At 39.6% G+C, this 14,164-nt stretch overlaps 1 protein-coding gene across 4 annotated transcripts in view; it reads left to right on the top strand.

The window, feature by feature from the left end:
* The first annotated feature begins 2,025 nt into the window (after nucleotides 1–2,025).
* DCP1A (decapping mRNA 1A) overlaps nucleotides 2,026–14,164 on the top strand; it is a 60,695-nt gene continuing 48,556 nt past the window's right edge. For 2 of the 4 annotated variants that reach the window (XM_058561191.1, XM_058561172.1), the window contains exons 1-3: nucleotides 2,026–2,184; nucleotides 5,489–5,529; nucleotides 8,220–8,347. In XM_058561191.1, coding sequence (XP_058417174.1) covers nucleotides 2,050–2,184; nucleotides 5,489–5,529; nucleotides 8,220–8,347 — 304 coding nt within the window. In that variant the 5' untranslated portion in view covers nucleotides 2,026–2,049. Of the gene's footprint in view, nucleotides 2,185–5,487; nucleotides 5,530–8,219; nucleotides 8,348–14,164 lie in introns of those variants that run through there. The other 2 variants (XM_058561181.1, XM_058561202.1) reach the window with 2 other exon arrangements.

Raw genomic sequence — 14,164 nt, 5'->3', positions numbered from 1 at the left:
CATTTAGTTTAAAACTAATTCTGCCTCACATGGCCTATTGATCATGCATTGTATGTCTGCTTTAAACATTTACTACATACCAAAGACAAGAATGATGCCCTTAGAGATAAGGATGTAACTTCCCCCCATACTGGCATTTCTAGAAACTAAGGATTGATTATCAACTTGCTGTGCTCACCTTGTGACCACTGACCTGCTGTGCCAGCCAAGCATCTCAGGACAGTAGTAAAAGAGATACTCCTATCATATGTAACATATGCTCTTTGTTCCAAGACAGTATATAACCACTCTATACATCCCACTTCTTAAGAGTGCTTCCTTCCTTGGGGAAGGCAGGCCCTGGGCTATAGTCCTCAGGCCTGGCTCATAATAAACTCACCCGAATTTTGATTATGAATCGTTTGTGTTGACACGATTCTGCAAAAAATGTAAGATATGAATGGATGTAAAATCATAAACAATACAAATATTATGGGCTTTTTCTTTCAAAAACGTTCAATTCCATTAGGGCATCTTTTCAACATAAGAAAATGTTTTAAACAACAACAACAACCGGGTGTGGGGGTGGGGGAGTGTACATGGAACAGAGATCTGTGGGAGATCAAGATTTGGCCACCCTGAAATCTATCTCTTTACCTTGGTTGTTTTCTCTGAAGGACATTTGACCTCCCCCACTAACTGCCTAAAGAATTTGACATGGTGGCTCCTTTCTGGAACAGATCTATCATGATGGTTGTAAAGATAACGTAGGGTAAATGTTACAATAGGAAAGGCACCAACAAGCCCCTCTTATCAGAAGTTCTGTCTCTCTGGCCACATTCTCTGGATAACCCTGCGAGGAGTTGCCAGACAATCATTTACATTTATAAGGGAAATCTCCATTTGTGAAGGTATCTCCCTCTCTGTTTGGAGAAGAGAGGGGGATGAGCTCATTTCTAGTGACTTATCAATGTGGAAGGTGAGGCCTTGAGTTACATAATAAACCTTACTCTTGTTTACTGTGCTTTAGTGGTAATCTCCTGTAACTGACTCCCCCCACCCCCAAAATCCTCCTTTGTCATTGGCTGAAAATGATATTTAAGACGAGAATTTCTGCTATTGTGTTGAGAAACGCAGTGTCCCTGCTTTCTCCCATGTATACGTGTTATTAAACTTGGTATTATTTTCTCCTGCTAACCTATCTTGTTGATTATTTGGCCAGCCAGAAGAACCTTAAGGGAAAGGGCAGAGGGAGATTCTCCCTCTTCCCCCGACAGCTCCCTATAGTCTCCACACCTTGTTTTACGCTTCAGCTAGTACCAGGCTCTTCGCTGTTTGCTAAAAGAATGAGTTATCTTTTTAAAGCTTTAAACGATTCACGACAAACTCAAGCCTCCACGGACTCTTCTCAAGACTGGATGGAAAGATTTCCGTAGGATTCAGACGAGGAAAATAAGCAGCAAGAGTGAACAGCACAAGACACTCCTGTGTAGTTACAGGCAGGTTAGTTTGGCCTTTTTCAAAAATTTCCTTCAGAAAAACACGACATTGCTAAGGTGGTGATCTAGTGAGATGCGAGATCTGGGGTAACTTTCTGGGTTCCCTCGCTCCCCCTCTCCGCTTCTCTGAGCTTTCTACACGGCCCGTGGAGCCCTGCAGGGCCACAGCGGGGTTTTCGTGCTGAGGCCACGGGCCCTTCCCGTGCGCGAGCCGACGCAGGCCCGGCGTCCGTCTCCAGCCTCGTCCGGAAGGAGCTCGGAGGAAGCTCTTGGGCAGCCTTGATCCCGGCGCCGGGACGTTTTAGCCCGCGGAAACCTGGACCTCCACCTGCCAGCTCTGCTACGCGGTCCTGCACACCGCACCGGGGCCTCTAACACCTGCAGAGGCCGGAACCCGCCGCCCGGGGCGTGGGCGCAGCGGAGCGTAATAGCTACGGTACCGCCCCGCCGCCAGGCCCCGCGGAGAGGCGGAAGCTGAGGGCGCTGACGCAGCTGGGGGAACTTTGCTTCGATGGCACCTTCCTGTCCGCTACTCCGCCCCCGCCAGAGGGGCTCGGCTCGGGAATTCAAGATGGAGTCGCTGAGCCGAGCTGGGCAGGAGATGAGTCTAGCGGCCCTGAAGCAGCACGACCCCTACATCACCAGCATCGCAGATCTCACGGGCCAGGTCGCTTTGTACACCTTCTGCCCCAAGGCCAACCAGTGGGTGAGTGCGGCCAGGCCGCTGAGGTCGCTCGCCCTGCCGCCGCCTCTTAAAGGGGCCGCGCGGAACGCCCTGGGTGGGGGGCGATGCGGGAGGCCAGGGCGACGGAGGCGAGGCCAGGGACTGTAGAATAGCCTGGCCGGCGCCAGAGGGGTGTCGGGGGCGCCCTGGATCGGGGGAGAGGAGCGAGAGAAGTAGGCCCAAGACAGGGGGAAAAGCCGATAGAGGGGAGGATTGGAGGAGAATCTGTCGCTTGGGGTCGGGTCCGGGGACGTGGGCGCCCTGCCTTCTTTGCAGGTGTGTTTTAGAATACGAAGCCGATGGGGTCAGAAAGATGCCTGAAAGATTGTTTGAAGCTTCGAGGGTTATTAAATAAGTTACATATGCATAACATATAAAGTAAACACCTCGTAAATACAAGCTCTCCCCGCAACAGACACATAAATAAGAGCCCCCTTCGCAGAGGTCATTTGGATTGAAAGCTTGAAATCCAATTAGTTTCAGTTCTTGGAAAAGGAGGTGGGGATAAATCCGGCTTTTATCGAACTACGCTGTGTTTCCCGAGTTTTGGAGAAGATTTCAAGGCACTTAGGAAAAGGGCTTCGTATTAACTGGATTCCTTTGAACTCTTTGGAAACGAGACCCTGTAAATGTGTCTCCTTTCAGCTCTGCTGCTGGTGATGTCACCTCTGAATGCTCCCATCAGACTAAGTACTTTTTGGCTTTTTTGCACGGAAGGGGGTCCGAAAAGTTACGTTCAGTCTGTTCAGTGACTTGTTAGCCCCTGTTTGAAGCTTCTTTCGTTGTTTAAATAATATAATTTCCCGTTTTCTCGTAATCGACCCTTCTTAATGAACTCATTCAGCTATAAGCTTGACATTTAGAAAATAATCCGTACATGTTTGTTGGATTGAATTCGTGAGTGACTGACGTTCACATTTCAGTAAGAAATGAAATCTTTATGTTAACAAAACTCTAAAAGATTGTTATTGTAATATGTCCTTTACAATATAATACAGATACATAGGTTATATTTAATCAGTAATTTTGTGAAAATCATTTGGCATTTATAGACGGTTAATTCAGGTGAACAGAGTTTTCAAAATCATCTTGCTTTACTTTTTCTTTCCTTCACCTCCTGAAAGAGGAGATATAGGAGGCCACAAATAAGAAAGTTATAGAATTTTTTTAAGTGTAGCTGTTTTAGACGTTGCCTTAGTTTGAATTGTTCTTAATCATTTTTCTTTTCTTGGTCTACCTATAAATTTGTGAAATATGGATTGCAGACAAATGGTGAAGACTTGGGGCAGGGATTTATTACCAGCAAGCTTTTATTTCCAGTTTTTAACAGACTTTCATTATTTTGGAATTTTAATTGTGGAGTTCTATTTTAAATATGAAATACAAGCTTTAATAACCTGAATTGAAAAATAAGCTGTTGTCGTTCATTTGGATCATGGCACATAGAGCATAACCAAAATCTTTCTTTCTTTATTATTTTACAGTGAGTTGTAACTTTGCACAGTGTTTTGTTTGGGCAAGTTTGCTTCCACTGTAAGACAGTTGATTACCAATTTCTTATACTAATAACTTGACATTTGAAAGGCAAGAAAAAGCCTCTGAATCCTTAGGAAGGAAAAGTTTCATGTGATATTTCAGCTAGGGCAATACTCCTGGAAGAAATCAAGATGATAAATATTTTTTAAAATTTTTTATCCCAACAAATTCAATTTGATATGACTAACATTTAAGGTTTTCTAGTAGTTTGTTGATTACATTAAAATATTTAGGTCCCATCCAGGCTGTGAACTGCAGACTATTATGGTTATTTGTTTCTTTAAAACATCATAACTGTTTAAAACCTAAGTACACTCTTATCACAGCAAGTGAAAGATGATATGAGTTGTACTTTCTTAATCAAAACATTTCACTTTAAGCTAAAAAAAATTTTTTAAATTATATGTAAGACCTACAGTAATTACATTAAGGCAGAGTATAGTTTCAGTATTCATAATTCTTCAACAAAGTTCTAAAAATAAGCTAAGCATTTTTGACAGTATTTCTTAACTAACCACGGAATTTGCTACTCATGAAAATCCCCCAATGATGAAACAAAGTGTCCTATAAGATAAAATTTTGTTTTTTTATCTTACTAACTTTGATAAACTTTAAAAGTGAAGAAATTGCTGTACACAGGACCTTGGCTTTAAAATTAAGAAATTTGGCTAAAACATTTTGGCTTTAAAAAGTGAAAGTTGGGGCCAGCCCAGTGACCGTGATGTAGTGGTTAAGTTTCAGCACACTCGGCTTCGGCAGCCCGGGGTTCAAGGGTTCAGATCCTGGGTACAGACCCTCACCACTCGTCAGCCACGCTGTGGCAGCAACTCACATACAAAATAAAGGAAGAGTGGCACAGGTGTTAGCTCAGGGCCAATCTTCCTCAACCAAAACAAAAAAAAGAGGAAGATTGGCAACGGATGTTAGCTTAGGACCGGTCTTCCTGAAATTGAAAAGAAAAAAGTAAAAGCTAATTCTAGGGTTTTCTTCTTTAAAATTTAAAAAAGGAAAAGAAGGAGCTAGGGCCGGCCCGGTGGCTTAGCGGTTAGGTGCACGCGCTCCACTGCTGGCGGCCCGGGTTCAGATCCCAGGCGTGCACCGACGCACTGCTTCTCCGGCCATGCTGAGGCCGTGTCCCACATACAGCAACTAGAAGGATGTGCAGCTATGACATACAACTATCTACTGGGGCTTTGGGGGAAAAAAATAAATACATAAATAAATAAAATTAAAAAAGAAGGGGCCAGCCCAGTGGCTAGTGGTTAAGTTCACGTGCTCTGCTTCAGCGGCCTAGGGTTCACGGTTTTGGATCCTGGGCACAGACCTACACCCTGCTTATCAAGCCACGCTGTGGCAGGCGCCCCACATATGAAGAAGAGGAAGATGGGCACAGATGTTAGCCCAGGGCCAATCTTCCTCAGCAAAAAAAAAAGAGGAGGATTGGCAACAGATGTTAGCTCAGGGCTAACCTTCCTCACCAAAAAAAAAAGGAAAAGAAAAATGCTGTAGATACAAGCATGTTGCTGGATTGAACGTTGCATATACATTAATATGCATCAATAGCATAGAAAGGATACAAAAGAAACTGGTAACAGTAGTTTGTGGACTGAGAGACTTACTGGGCCTGTTCAAAAGAGACTAATTTTAAAATAAATAAGTCGATCTTAAACATGAAGTAGTTCTTCTCCGTTGGGACTATTTGGGGTTATATTATGGAGAAAAAAACTAATTGATTCATTGTCTGTTATAGGAGAAGACGGATATAGAAGGGACCTTATTTGTATATCGAAGGTAAGCTTTTTTTTTAATGATATTTATTTATTTTTTTAATTTAAATGTGAGCAATGTAGGGGCTGGCCCGGTGGTGCAAGCAGTTAAGTGCACACGCTCCACTGTGGCAGCCCAGGGTTCGCCAGTTCGGATCCCGGGCACGCACCGACGCACCACTTGGCAAGCCATGCTGTGGCGGCGTCCCATATAAAATGGAGGAAGATGGGCACAGATGTTAGCCCAGGGCCAGTCTTCCTCAGCAAAAAAAAGAGGAGGATTGGCAGATGTTAGCACAGGGCTGATCTTCCTCACAAAAAAACAAACAAACAAATAAATTTAAAAAAAAATGTGAGCAATCTCATATGAAGTGGTTCATCTCTGTTGTACATTTGTCTTTGAAACTGTCCTGCTTGGCTCTTCAAGTATTCATCCATCCCTAGCTGTGAGATCCTAACTAAGTTATGTCCTTTCTTTGAGCCTTCCTGTGGTTCAGAATAAACATAACCAGAAGTTATTTAGGAATCTAGCAAAACCGTCTCAAAATAGAAAACATTTTCTAGTAATGAATGAGTCTTAAACAGATTCCTTCCTCCTTCCCCCCCATATTAAAAAAAAAAGGTATGTAGTCGAGAAGACTATAATACATGGACTAGCTCTATAAAGTAATGTAGTTGAAAGTTCAGTTTCTGCTGCTCTGTGGTTACTGAATGGGAGGTTATCTTCTATAACTCTGGTTCTGTCCCCTTTTTGACCTCCCCCAAAAGTTCTGGATTGTGTACAGTGTCTTTGGTAATGTGTTTTTTTAGTTTGAGAGTCCTTTAGAAAGCCTGGCTTATTCATAATTGCACATTTTTTATTTTCCACTTTTTAGAGAATTAATTATTATCTTTAAACGTGATTGGTTTGCAAATTGCAGCCTTTGTTTTGTCTGGCAGTTTTTGTGGCCTGAAGGCAACTGACAGGTTATGATAGTCATGGAGTTCCTTGTTTTCCTGGGTCGCTCTTAGGTCTTGCTCTAACTGGGGCAGGTTCCTTCCCTTGATTTCTAAAGCTTAGGGACTCAGCAGGAGTTACTACTGACATATGGTTCTTTTCCTTTTTTTTTTTTTTTTTTTGTATTGTGGGTTATCTTTTAATGATTACTTTTCTCTGTTGATGGTAATTAACAAGAATTTGTCAAATACTCTTCTAAATTTTGGTGGACTGCTTTGAGATCTTGTCTAAACACACTGATCTTTTTTTCCCCTTAAATGTAAGGGCTTTGATATTGTACACCAAGCTCTTTATTCTTTGACACTTGGTTCTCTGTTATTCATCTTTCTCCTTTAACAAAAAAAAAGGCCTTCACCCTTCAGCTACTTCATTATCAATATAAATCTCTAGAAACTCTTCAACTGTTGTTAGAACCTTGGTACCTATAATATTTGGAAAGTACTTTCCTAGCCTATTGTTACAGTGTAGTATAGATCCACTGATTGTAGAAAATGTGAAATTTAGTATAATGAGTGACTTGATTTAATAAAATTCATGGAGGTATTGAGTCTAATAAAAGGACACCGAAGAAACTCTGTTTGGGAAATGTGAGAACATTTTATGTACCTTGGGTAAAGCTATACTGGGATGTCAGAATATCACTTTGCAGAGACCTTAGTGTAGAAGCCTGGATTTGGAGTCAGAAAACCTGAAGCTGAATCCCGGTTACATTATTTGTGTGACTTTGGGTGCAGACCTTAATCATTCTGAGCTTGTTTCCTAATCTGTAGAATAGGATTCTAAAATCTTTCCCATGTACACAGAGAAACGAATGAGAAACTATGAAGTGTTAATACATGTGAAGAGTGTCTAAAGGATTATGTGCTGAATCACCCTGATATGGGAACCAAGGATGTTGCTTATTGTAGGATTTCGGGCATTTTCTGTTTAACTTAAGAGAATTATGGAAAGACCCATTTGGTGCAAGAAAAATCATTATTGTAATGGCGGGCAGTTATTATTATAACCAATCGTATATCATATTTAAAATAAATGATATTTTCATTGAGCAGATTTTTATTAAACATCTGCTGTGTGTCTCTCTTAGGATACATCTGAAAAAATAAGACAAAAACCCTATTTGCATGGAGCTTGCTTTCTAATGGAGAAAGACAGTAAATATAAAAAATGATAAGTAAGTGGTATGGAAAAAGAGAGAGGAGAGTTAGAGGTGTTGAGCTTGGGAGCAGATTGGGAACATTAAAAAGGGTAGTTCTCAGTTAGGCCTCATTGAGAAAGTGACATTTGAGCAAAGGCTTGCAGGAGATGAGATAACTGTAGATGCTGGGCAAGTGGTCCAGGCAGACGTCTTTAGATGGAAGCATACCTGTAGGGAGAGTGGTAAGGAGCTCAGTGTGGCTGGAGCAGGAGGAGCAAAGAAGAGGCATAGGCGATGAAGTCGGGGGGGGGGCCTTGGCAGACTTAGTAAAAACTTTGACCTTTACTCTGAGGAACTGAGTCCTTGGAAGCTTCTGAGAGGAGGAGGGGTATGATCTGATTTAAATTTTTTGTTTACGATTTTAAGTGCTACAATTAAAATTTTTTTTTTTACAATTTTTTTAATATTGTATATTGCAATAATATAGTCATTCTTTGAAATGGTAATTTAAAAAGTAGATAATGTTTCTGCAAATTAAACAGTGACTACAGATTTTTTTTTTTCTTCTATTAAATCTAAGATCAGCTTCACCTTACCACGGTTTTACCATTGTGAATCGACTAAATATGCACAATCTAGTTGAACCAGTGAATAAAGATTTGGAATTTCAGCTCCATGAACCATTTCTTCTGTATAGAAATGCAAGCTGTAAGTATATCTGTTTTATTATAGTTTGTATGTTTACAATTAAAATTGAGTGACTTTAGTTTCTATCAGCACATTACTTTTGGAGTTTCAAGTTTTAATAAAAAATATGGTCTGTACTCTTTTATGGTTATGTAGGAATCTCTTAGTAAGATTAAACCTTTTGAATTGGGCTTCTAAAATTGAAACACCATTGTATACAATAACATATTTTAGTTAACTATACTATTCTGTAGAATAGCATTACATTATATTCCTGTGGTTTGTTTTATGAAAATAAGTTTCACTCTTTTTGTTCTGACAGTGAATTATTGGCTGCCCATGCCCCTGAGCAACAGAACTTAGTTTGAGAGACACAAGATGGGGACAGATACTGATATTTTTATCCACAGAGAAAGTACTGTCTTTGCCCTGATAGTGGTAATTTTCAATCTGTTTATTTAGTTGAGTAACTAGTGGGTACATGCGCTGGGGCAAAAGTGATTGTACTTTAATGTTAATGATACAATAACCCATGTGGAGTAGGCAGGCACTTAAGTCAACTGAAACTCAGAGGTGAGTGGCAGCTACTCAGTTGGAGAGTGAGGATTATACCCCTTTTTTCTGCTTCCTAGTCCAGGGTCCTTTTAGGCATTTTACAGACTCTGAGAATGGTTGCATGCAGTCAGCAAAGCCAGAGTGGCCGTTTCAAGAAGTAAAGTCAAAAAAGTATGTTTGGTTCCTGTATTTCAGTATGGGTACTGAAGGTATGAGTGCTGAGGACAGGAGACAGGCAGTTTGTTTGGCACTGACTGTGGGGATCTCAAAAGTGGGGATGGTGGTAGAGTAATTGTGCTGTAACTACTATCTGGGGAGATTGCTGTAGAAATGTTGCTTCTGACTTAAAAAGTAAAAATTACAGTGCTTGAATTTCACTTGACTAGGAAGTAACTGGTATTGGCGGAATGTCTTCAGTGTAAAATATAAAAAGCTGCTAGAAATTATGCATCTTTTTTTTTGTTTTTGGTGAGGAAGATTAACCCTGAGCTAACATCTGTTGGCAATCCTCCTCTTTTTTTTTTTTTTTTTTTTTGCTGAGGAAGATTGGCCCTAGGCTAACATCCGTGTGCGTCTTCCTATACTTTTATATGTGGGACGCCTGCCACAGCATGGCTTGGTAAGCGGTGCATAGGTCTGCGCCTGGGATCTGAACCCACGAAGCCCAGGCTGCCAAAGCAGAGCAGGCTAACCCAACTGCTACGCCACTGGGCCGGCCCCAAATTATGCGTCTTTTAATTCCCTGAATAAGAAATGGCAAGGTCTATTTTGAAGCTAGAAGCCCCAAGTTATTCTCCCCTGGCTCACTTTTAAGTATGTAAGTGAAATAGAATCTCTCTCTTGACTTTGGTAAACTATATGTCCAGATAATTACCTCTCTAGAATTTGAATTTCTGTGGACATATTGACAATGCTTTTTAACACCTATAAGTTCAGAGGGATCTATTTAAACTAATGTTAACAGTAGAATTACTTCAGATGGCTGTTTTCTTTGTGCTGAACATTCTGTTAAAGGGAAAGTTCTGCAAAGGAACAGATCCAATTTTTTTTTTTTTTAAGGGAAATTGGCTTAATTCTGCTCTTTACTACCTAGAGACTTAATCTAGCTATTGCTTTCAAGAAAAGTTTGATTATTAAAGTAGTCAGTAGGGAAAAATTATCAGAGGTCCGTGGACTTAATAACCATTAGCATAAGCCTGAAGTGGATCATATTGTATTTGTTTCACAAGTAAAGGTTCCTATGAAGTTGAAAGTGCAACATAACACAAATATAATTGAACTGTGATTAACCAAAATTTAGCTAATGAGAGCCTCAATATCTGGAAATATTTCTATAGTCGATATGTGGAAGAAACGAAGGCAAGTTATAAGAAAACAAGCTAATGTTGGGTTTTATTTTGTGAAAATCTAGCAAATAGCTCAAGTGTAACCTGGGGTCAGCATAAAAATGTCAATATTCTGTAACTTTAACTCCATTATAGTATCATAGATTAATTTGTTGTAACTATAAGACATGAAATCATCAGGAGTGTTTATTATGTTAATTAGAATATTCTTGAGCAGAAGTGTGCACTAATGCATTTTATTTTAGAATGATATTCAACAAGAGGTTGAAACAAAAATTTCCTTAGTTAAACAGAAAACTCACTTAACCAGGTCATTCCAGTCCCCAGTTAATTGAGGCACTGGATCATCTCCTAAGGGCCATAACAGTTTCTGATATTGCTAATTAGAAATTCAAGAGCACATCAGCTTGTTTTCAGGCTAGAGAAAGGCCTGAAAAGGTCAAGTACAACACCGTGGGTATGTTAGAAACAGTCTAGAAGAGGAGCTTGGGGACACTATTTAAAGGAGTAGCTTTATCGGGGAGAAGTGACGAGACAGCATAAAGGGATTCTGGGAGTATTAAGATCTCTCTTTTGTGTGTGTTTTGTCTAGCTGATCTCAAAAGTGGAAGATAGTCTTGTCAGGTCAGCAAGCCATTGAGCTGTTTAGGGATTTGCTCTTTAAATAAAAAGTTAATTAGTGTCTGATCGGGTATACAGGTAATTATACCTAATTCTGTAGCTGTCCTCTTTTCTTGTGGGAAATAGCACCAAGACACCTGACCCATTTTACTCGTCACACCTTCAGATCCAGCTTCTTTCGCTCAAATCAGTTTTTAGAGTTAATAGAAAATTGAACTATAACTTTTTCTAGTTCTAAACTGTTGGTTTTGTTTTACTTTTTAGTTTTTCTTTATACAAAATACCCACCCCCACCTCCTCAAGAAAAAGGTAAAATCTTACAGAGAAAATGCTTATCAAGGGCTTAGTTTTGGTGATTCTCTTGAATCTTTCGGAAGCAGTCTATTTTTATAGTATACTCTGCAAAGCACCTTTTGGCAGCCACAAGACCCCAAAGGGGCTACGGTGAGGTTTGGGGAGACTGGAGATTCTGTAGTTATTAAGCAAAAGTGATGTTCCCAGCACCTTATTTTGATTCCTGATTTACAGATGAGGAAACGAGTACCAGAAAAATTAAGAAGCTTCCTTAAGAGTCACAAAGGTTATAAGTGACAGGGGCAGAAGTCAAATCTAGGTCTGTTGAGCTTCAAAGCCAGTGTTCTTTCTACTCTACTGCAACAATAAAATTACTTAGTTCAACAATCCACATTCTAGAGCACTGCTATCCACAGAACTCTGTGATGTTGGAAATGTTCTGTATCGGTACTGTCCTGTATAGCAGCCACCAACCACATGTGACTGTGGAGCACCTGAAACGTGGCTAGCGCAACCAAGGGAAAAATTTTTTCATTTTATTTAATTAATTAATTATTATAAATAATATAATTTAATATAAACTAAATTTATTATTTAATCAGTTTGCATTTAAATAGCCATATGATGCTACTGGCTACCGTGTTGGACAACGGAGGTCTAAAACATGCTCAAACACCCTTTTGTTGTGCCAAGCCTGATTTTAACAAGCATCTGGGAAGCTTTGGATTAGATTTTTGTCTCCCACTTAGTCATTCCTTTTTAAAATTTATAAATGATTTCTAGATACAAAGGCTGCAGAAGATATCCCTGAGAGTGGCTTTGCCATGGTAACACTCCTTTGGTTTGGAATTTAGTTTGCAGACAAGAATTCTATTCTAGGCTTGGCCATTCTACCAACTGTAACCTTGGATGAATCGCTTAAACCACTGATGTAACCTGCTTGTCTTAAAAGGGCATCATATATATGAAGCACATACAGATATAAATTATTACAGACTATGTCTCCATCCTGGACTCAGGCCAAATGATCTCATCGGTGAAAGAGTCATAAGGACTTTAGTATTATTCAGGTCCTCTTATAACCCAGGCCCGTAATGTGCTTCTTCCCATCCCTTCTGACTAGTACTGTGACAAACTGGGGACTCTGTTTATCTTTACAAATACTATTTTCAGATGTTGTAGGAGCCATGACTAGACAGCCTGAGGTATGATAGGTTGAAAATATACGTATGTTAAAAATGAGAAATCTTAGAGGGTACAAATTTTTTAAAACTCTGAACAGAAGCAGTTCTGATCAGTGGGTTATGGTGTTCATTTTTATCAGAATACTGGAATACATAGTACCCTCCTGGCTAAAACTTTGTGTTAATGTAATGATGTTTTAATCTGTGGACACTTCTCCCTAAAAAACATTGATGATAGTTTTAATTTCATCTGTGATTAGTTGAAAAAACATAGTTCTTTTGCTATGTAAACATATGTATTACTACCAGTCTGCTCATCTTCTGTTTGCGTTTGTAAACAGAATCCATTTTACTAACTGAATTATAAAACCATTCTTTGGCAACTCTGAACTTCTAGGAGTTCTGTGGCATAGGCACATCAAAGAAAGTATCCTTCAGTCCTGTCTAGCAATATCATGACAGCAAATCTTACTCCTACAAACGTTTAGAAATGCTATATGAAATATTAAATGCATAGCTTAGCCGGAAGGGGAGTAGGGGACATTTCAGTGGGCCAGCATCAAAGTAAAAACTGAAAACTAAAGTGGAAAGCTTGTGACCTGACACTGCCTGCCAGCTGTTATGGCATTCTTGGGGATGGGGAGCTCTCCTTAATATAAGGACCCCATTATAATTACATGGGATCAGGAGACAAGACCTTGAGCCCGCATGAAGTAGAGAGTTGGAGCTGAGACCCACATGCCAGCATACAGCCAGGTCCCCTGATGAACTACATATTAATAAATCAGAAAGATATAGATCCACCAACCTAGGGAGACGACAGGTAAGCTTATGTCTCAATCTGGGCTGTGAGTTAGAGGGAGAATGTCTCCCCTGAAAATTGTAATTGTGAGCCTTCCCTCGTACAAATTTTGGGTTCAAGTTACACCATTCATTTGGTATAATTTATTACCTGGGCCAAAAAATTAACATAAAATTAATCCTCAGCTGGTGAGTACTCTAGGACAACACCTGGCAAAAGCAAATGCAGACCCTTTTGGAGGGACACATCCTTCACCCAGATTGCCCAGGAATCTCATTGATAAGCCTCATGGTCCAAAATTACTAAATATTACAAGGAAATAATTCACTGTCAATGAAAGATAGGATACAAAAACAGCGGGGTTAGCCAACCCTTCCCAAAAACTTTAGTTAATGAAATGATCAGATAGAGATTTAATGGATGTAAATATCAGATGTAGATTATAAAATAAAATGACAGATTTGAAAAATTACCAAGTAGAACTTCCAGAAATTAAAATCTTAATTATTGAAATAAACTCTCTACCTGGACTCAACAGTTAACTTGTTACACCTGAAAAGAGGATTGGGGAACTGGAAAAGACATCTGAGGAAATTATCCGGAATGCATCCCAGAAAGGAGAAGAAATGGTAAATATGACAGAGAGGATACAATTGGAAAGTCTTAACATGACAGAGAAGAATTTCAGGTTGATAAAATAGATTTAGAAAGAGGCAATATTTGAAGAGATTATAACTGAAAATTTTCTAGAATCCATGAAAGACATAAATCTCAGATTTATGCAGTAGAATAAGGCCCCAAGCATAATAAATAGAGATAAATACACATCTGGACACATTATGGTAAAACATCAAAGGCAAAGAGAAGCAACCACAGTCTGCTTGAGATTGATTATTGACAAAAGAGCACCAGTTAGACTGACAGCATATTTAGTTGCAGCTACTGAGTTTGGAAGACAAAGGAATAATATTTTCAGAGTACTGAGGAAAAAACAATTAACCAACAATTCAGTAATTTAAAAAAACAAAGACATTTT

The sequence above is a fragment of the Diceros bicornis genome, chromosome 2 (assembly GCF_020826845.1).
Source record: "Diceros bicornis minor isolate mBicDic1 chromosome 2, mDicBic1.mat.cur, whole genome shotgun sequence".
Classification (NCBI taxonomy): domain Eukaryota; kingdom Metazoa; phylum Chordata; class Mammalia; order Perissodactyla; family Rhinocerotidae; genus Diceros; species Diceros bicornis.
Note: the sequence above shows the minus strand (reverse complement) of the source record. Positions and strands in the feature narration are given on the sequence as shown.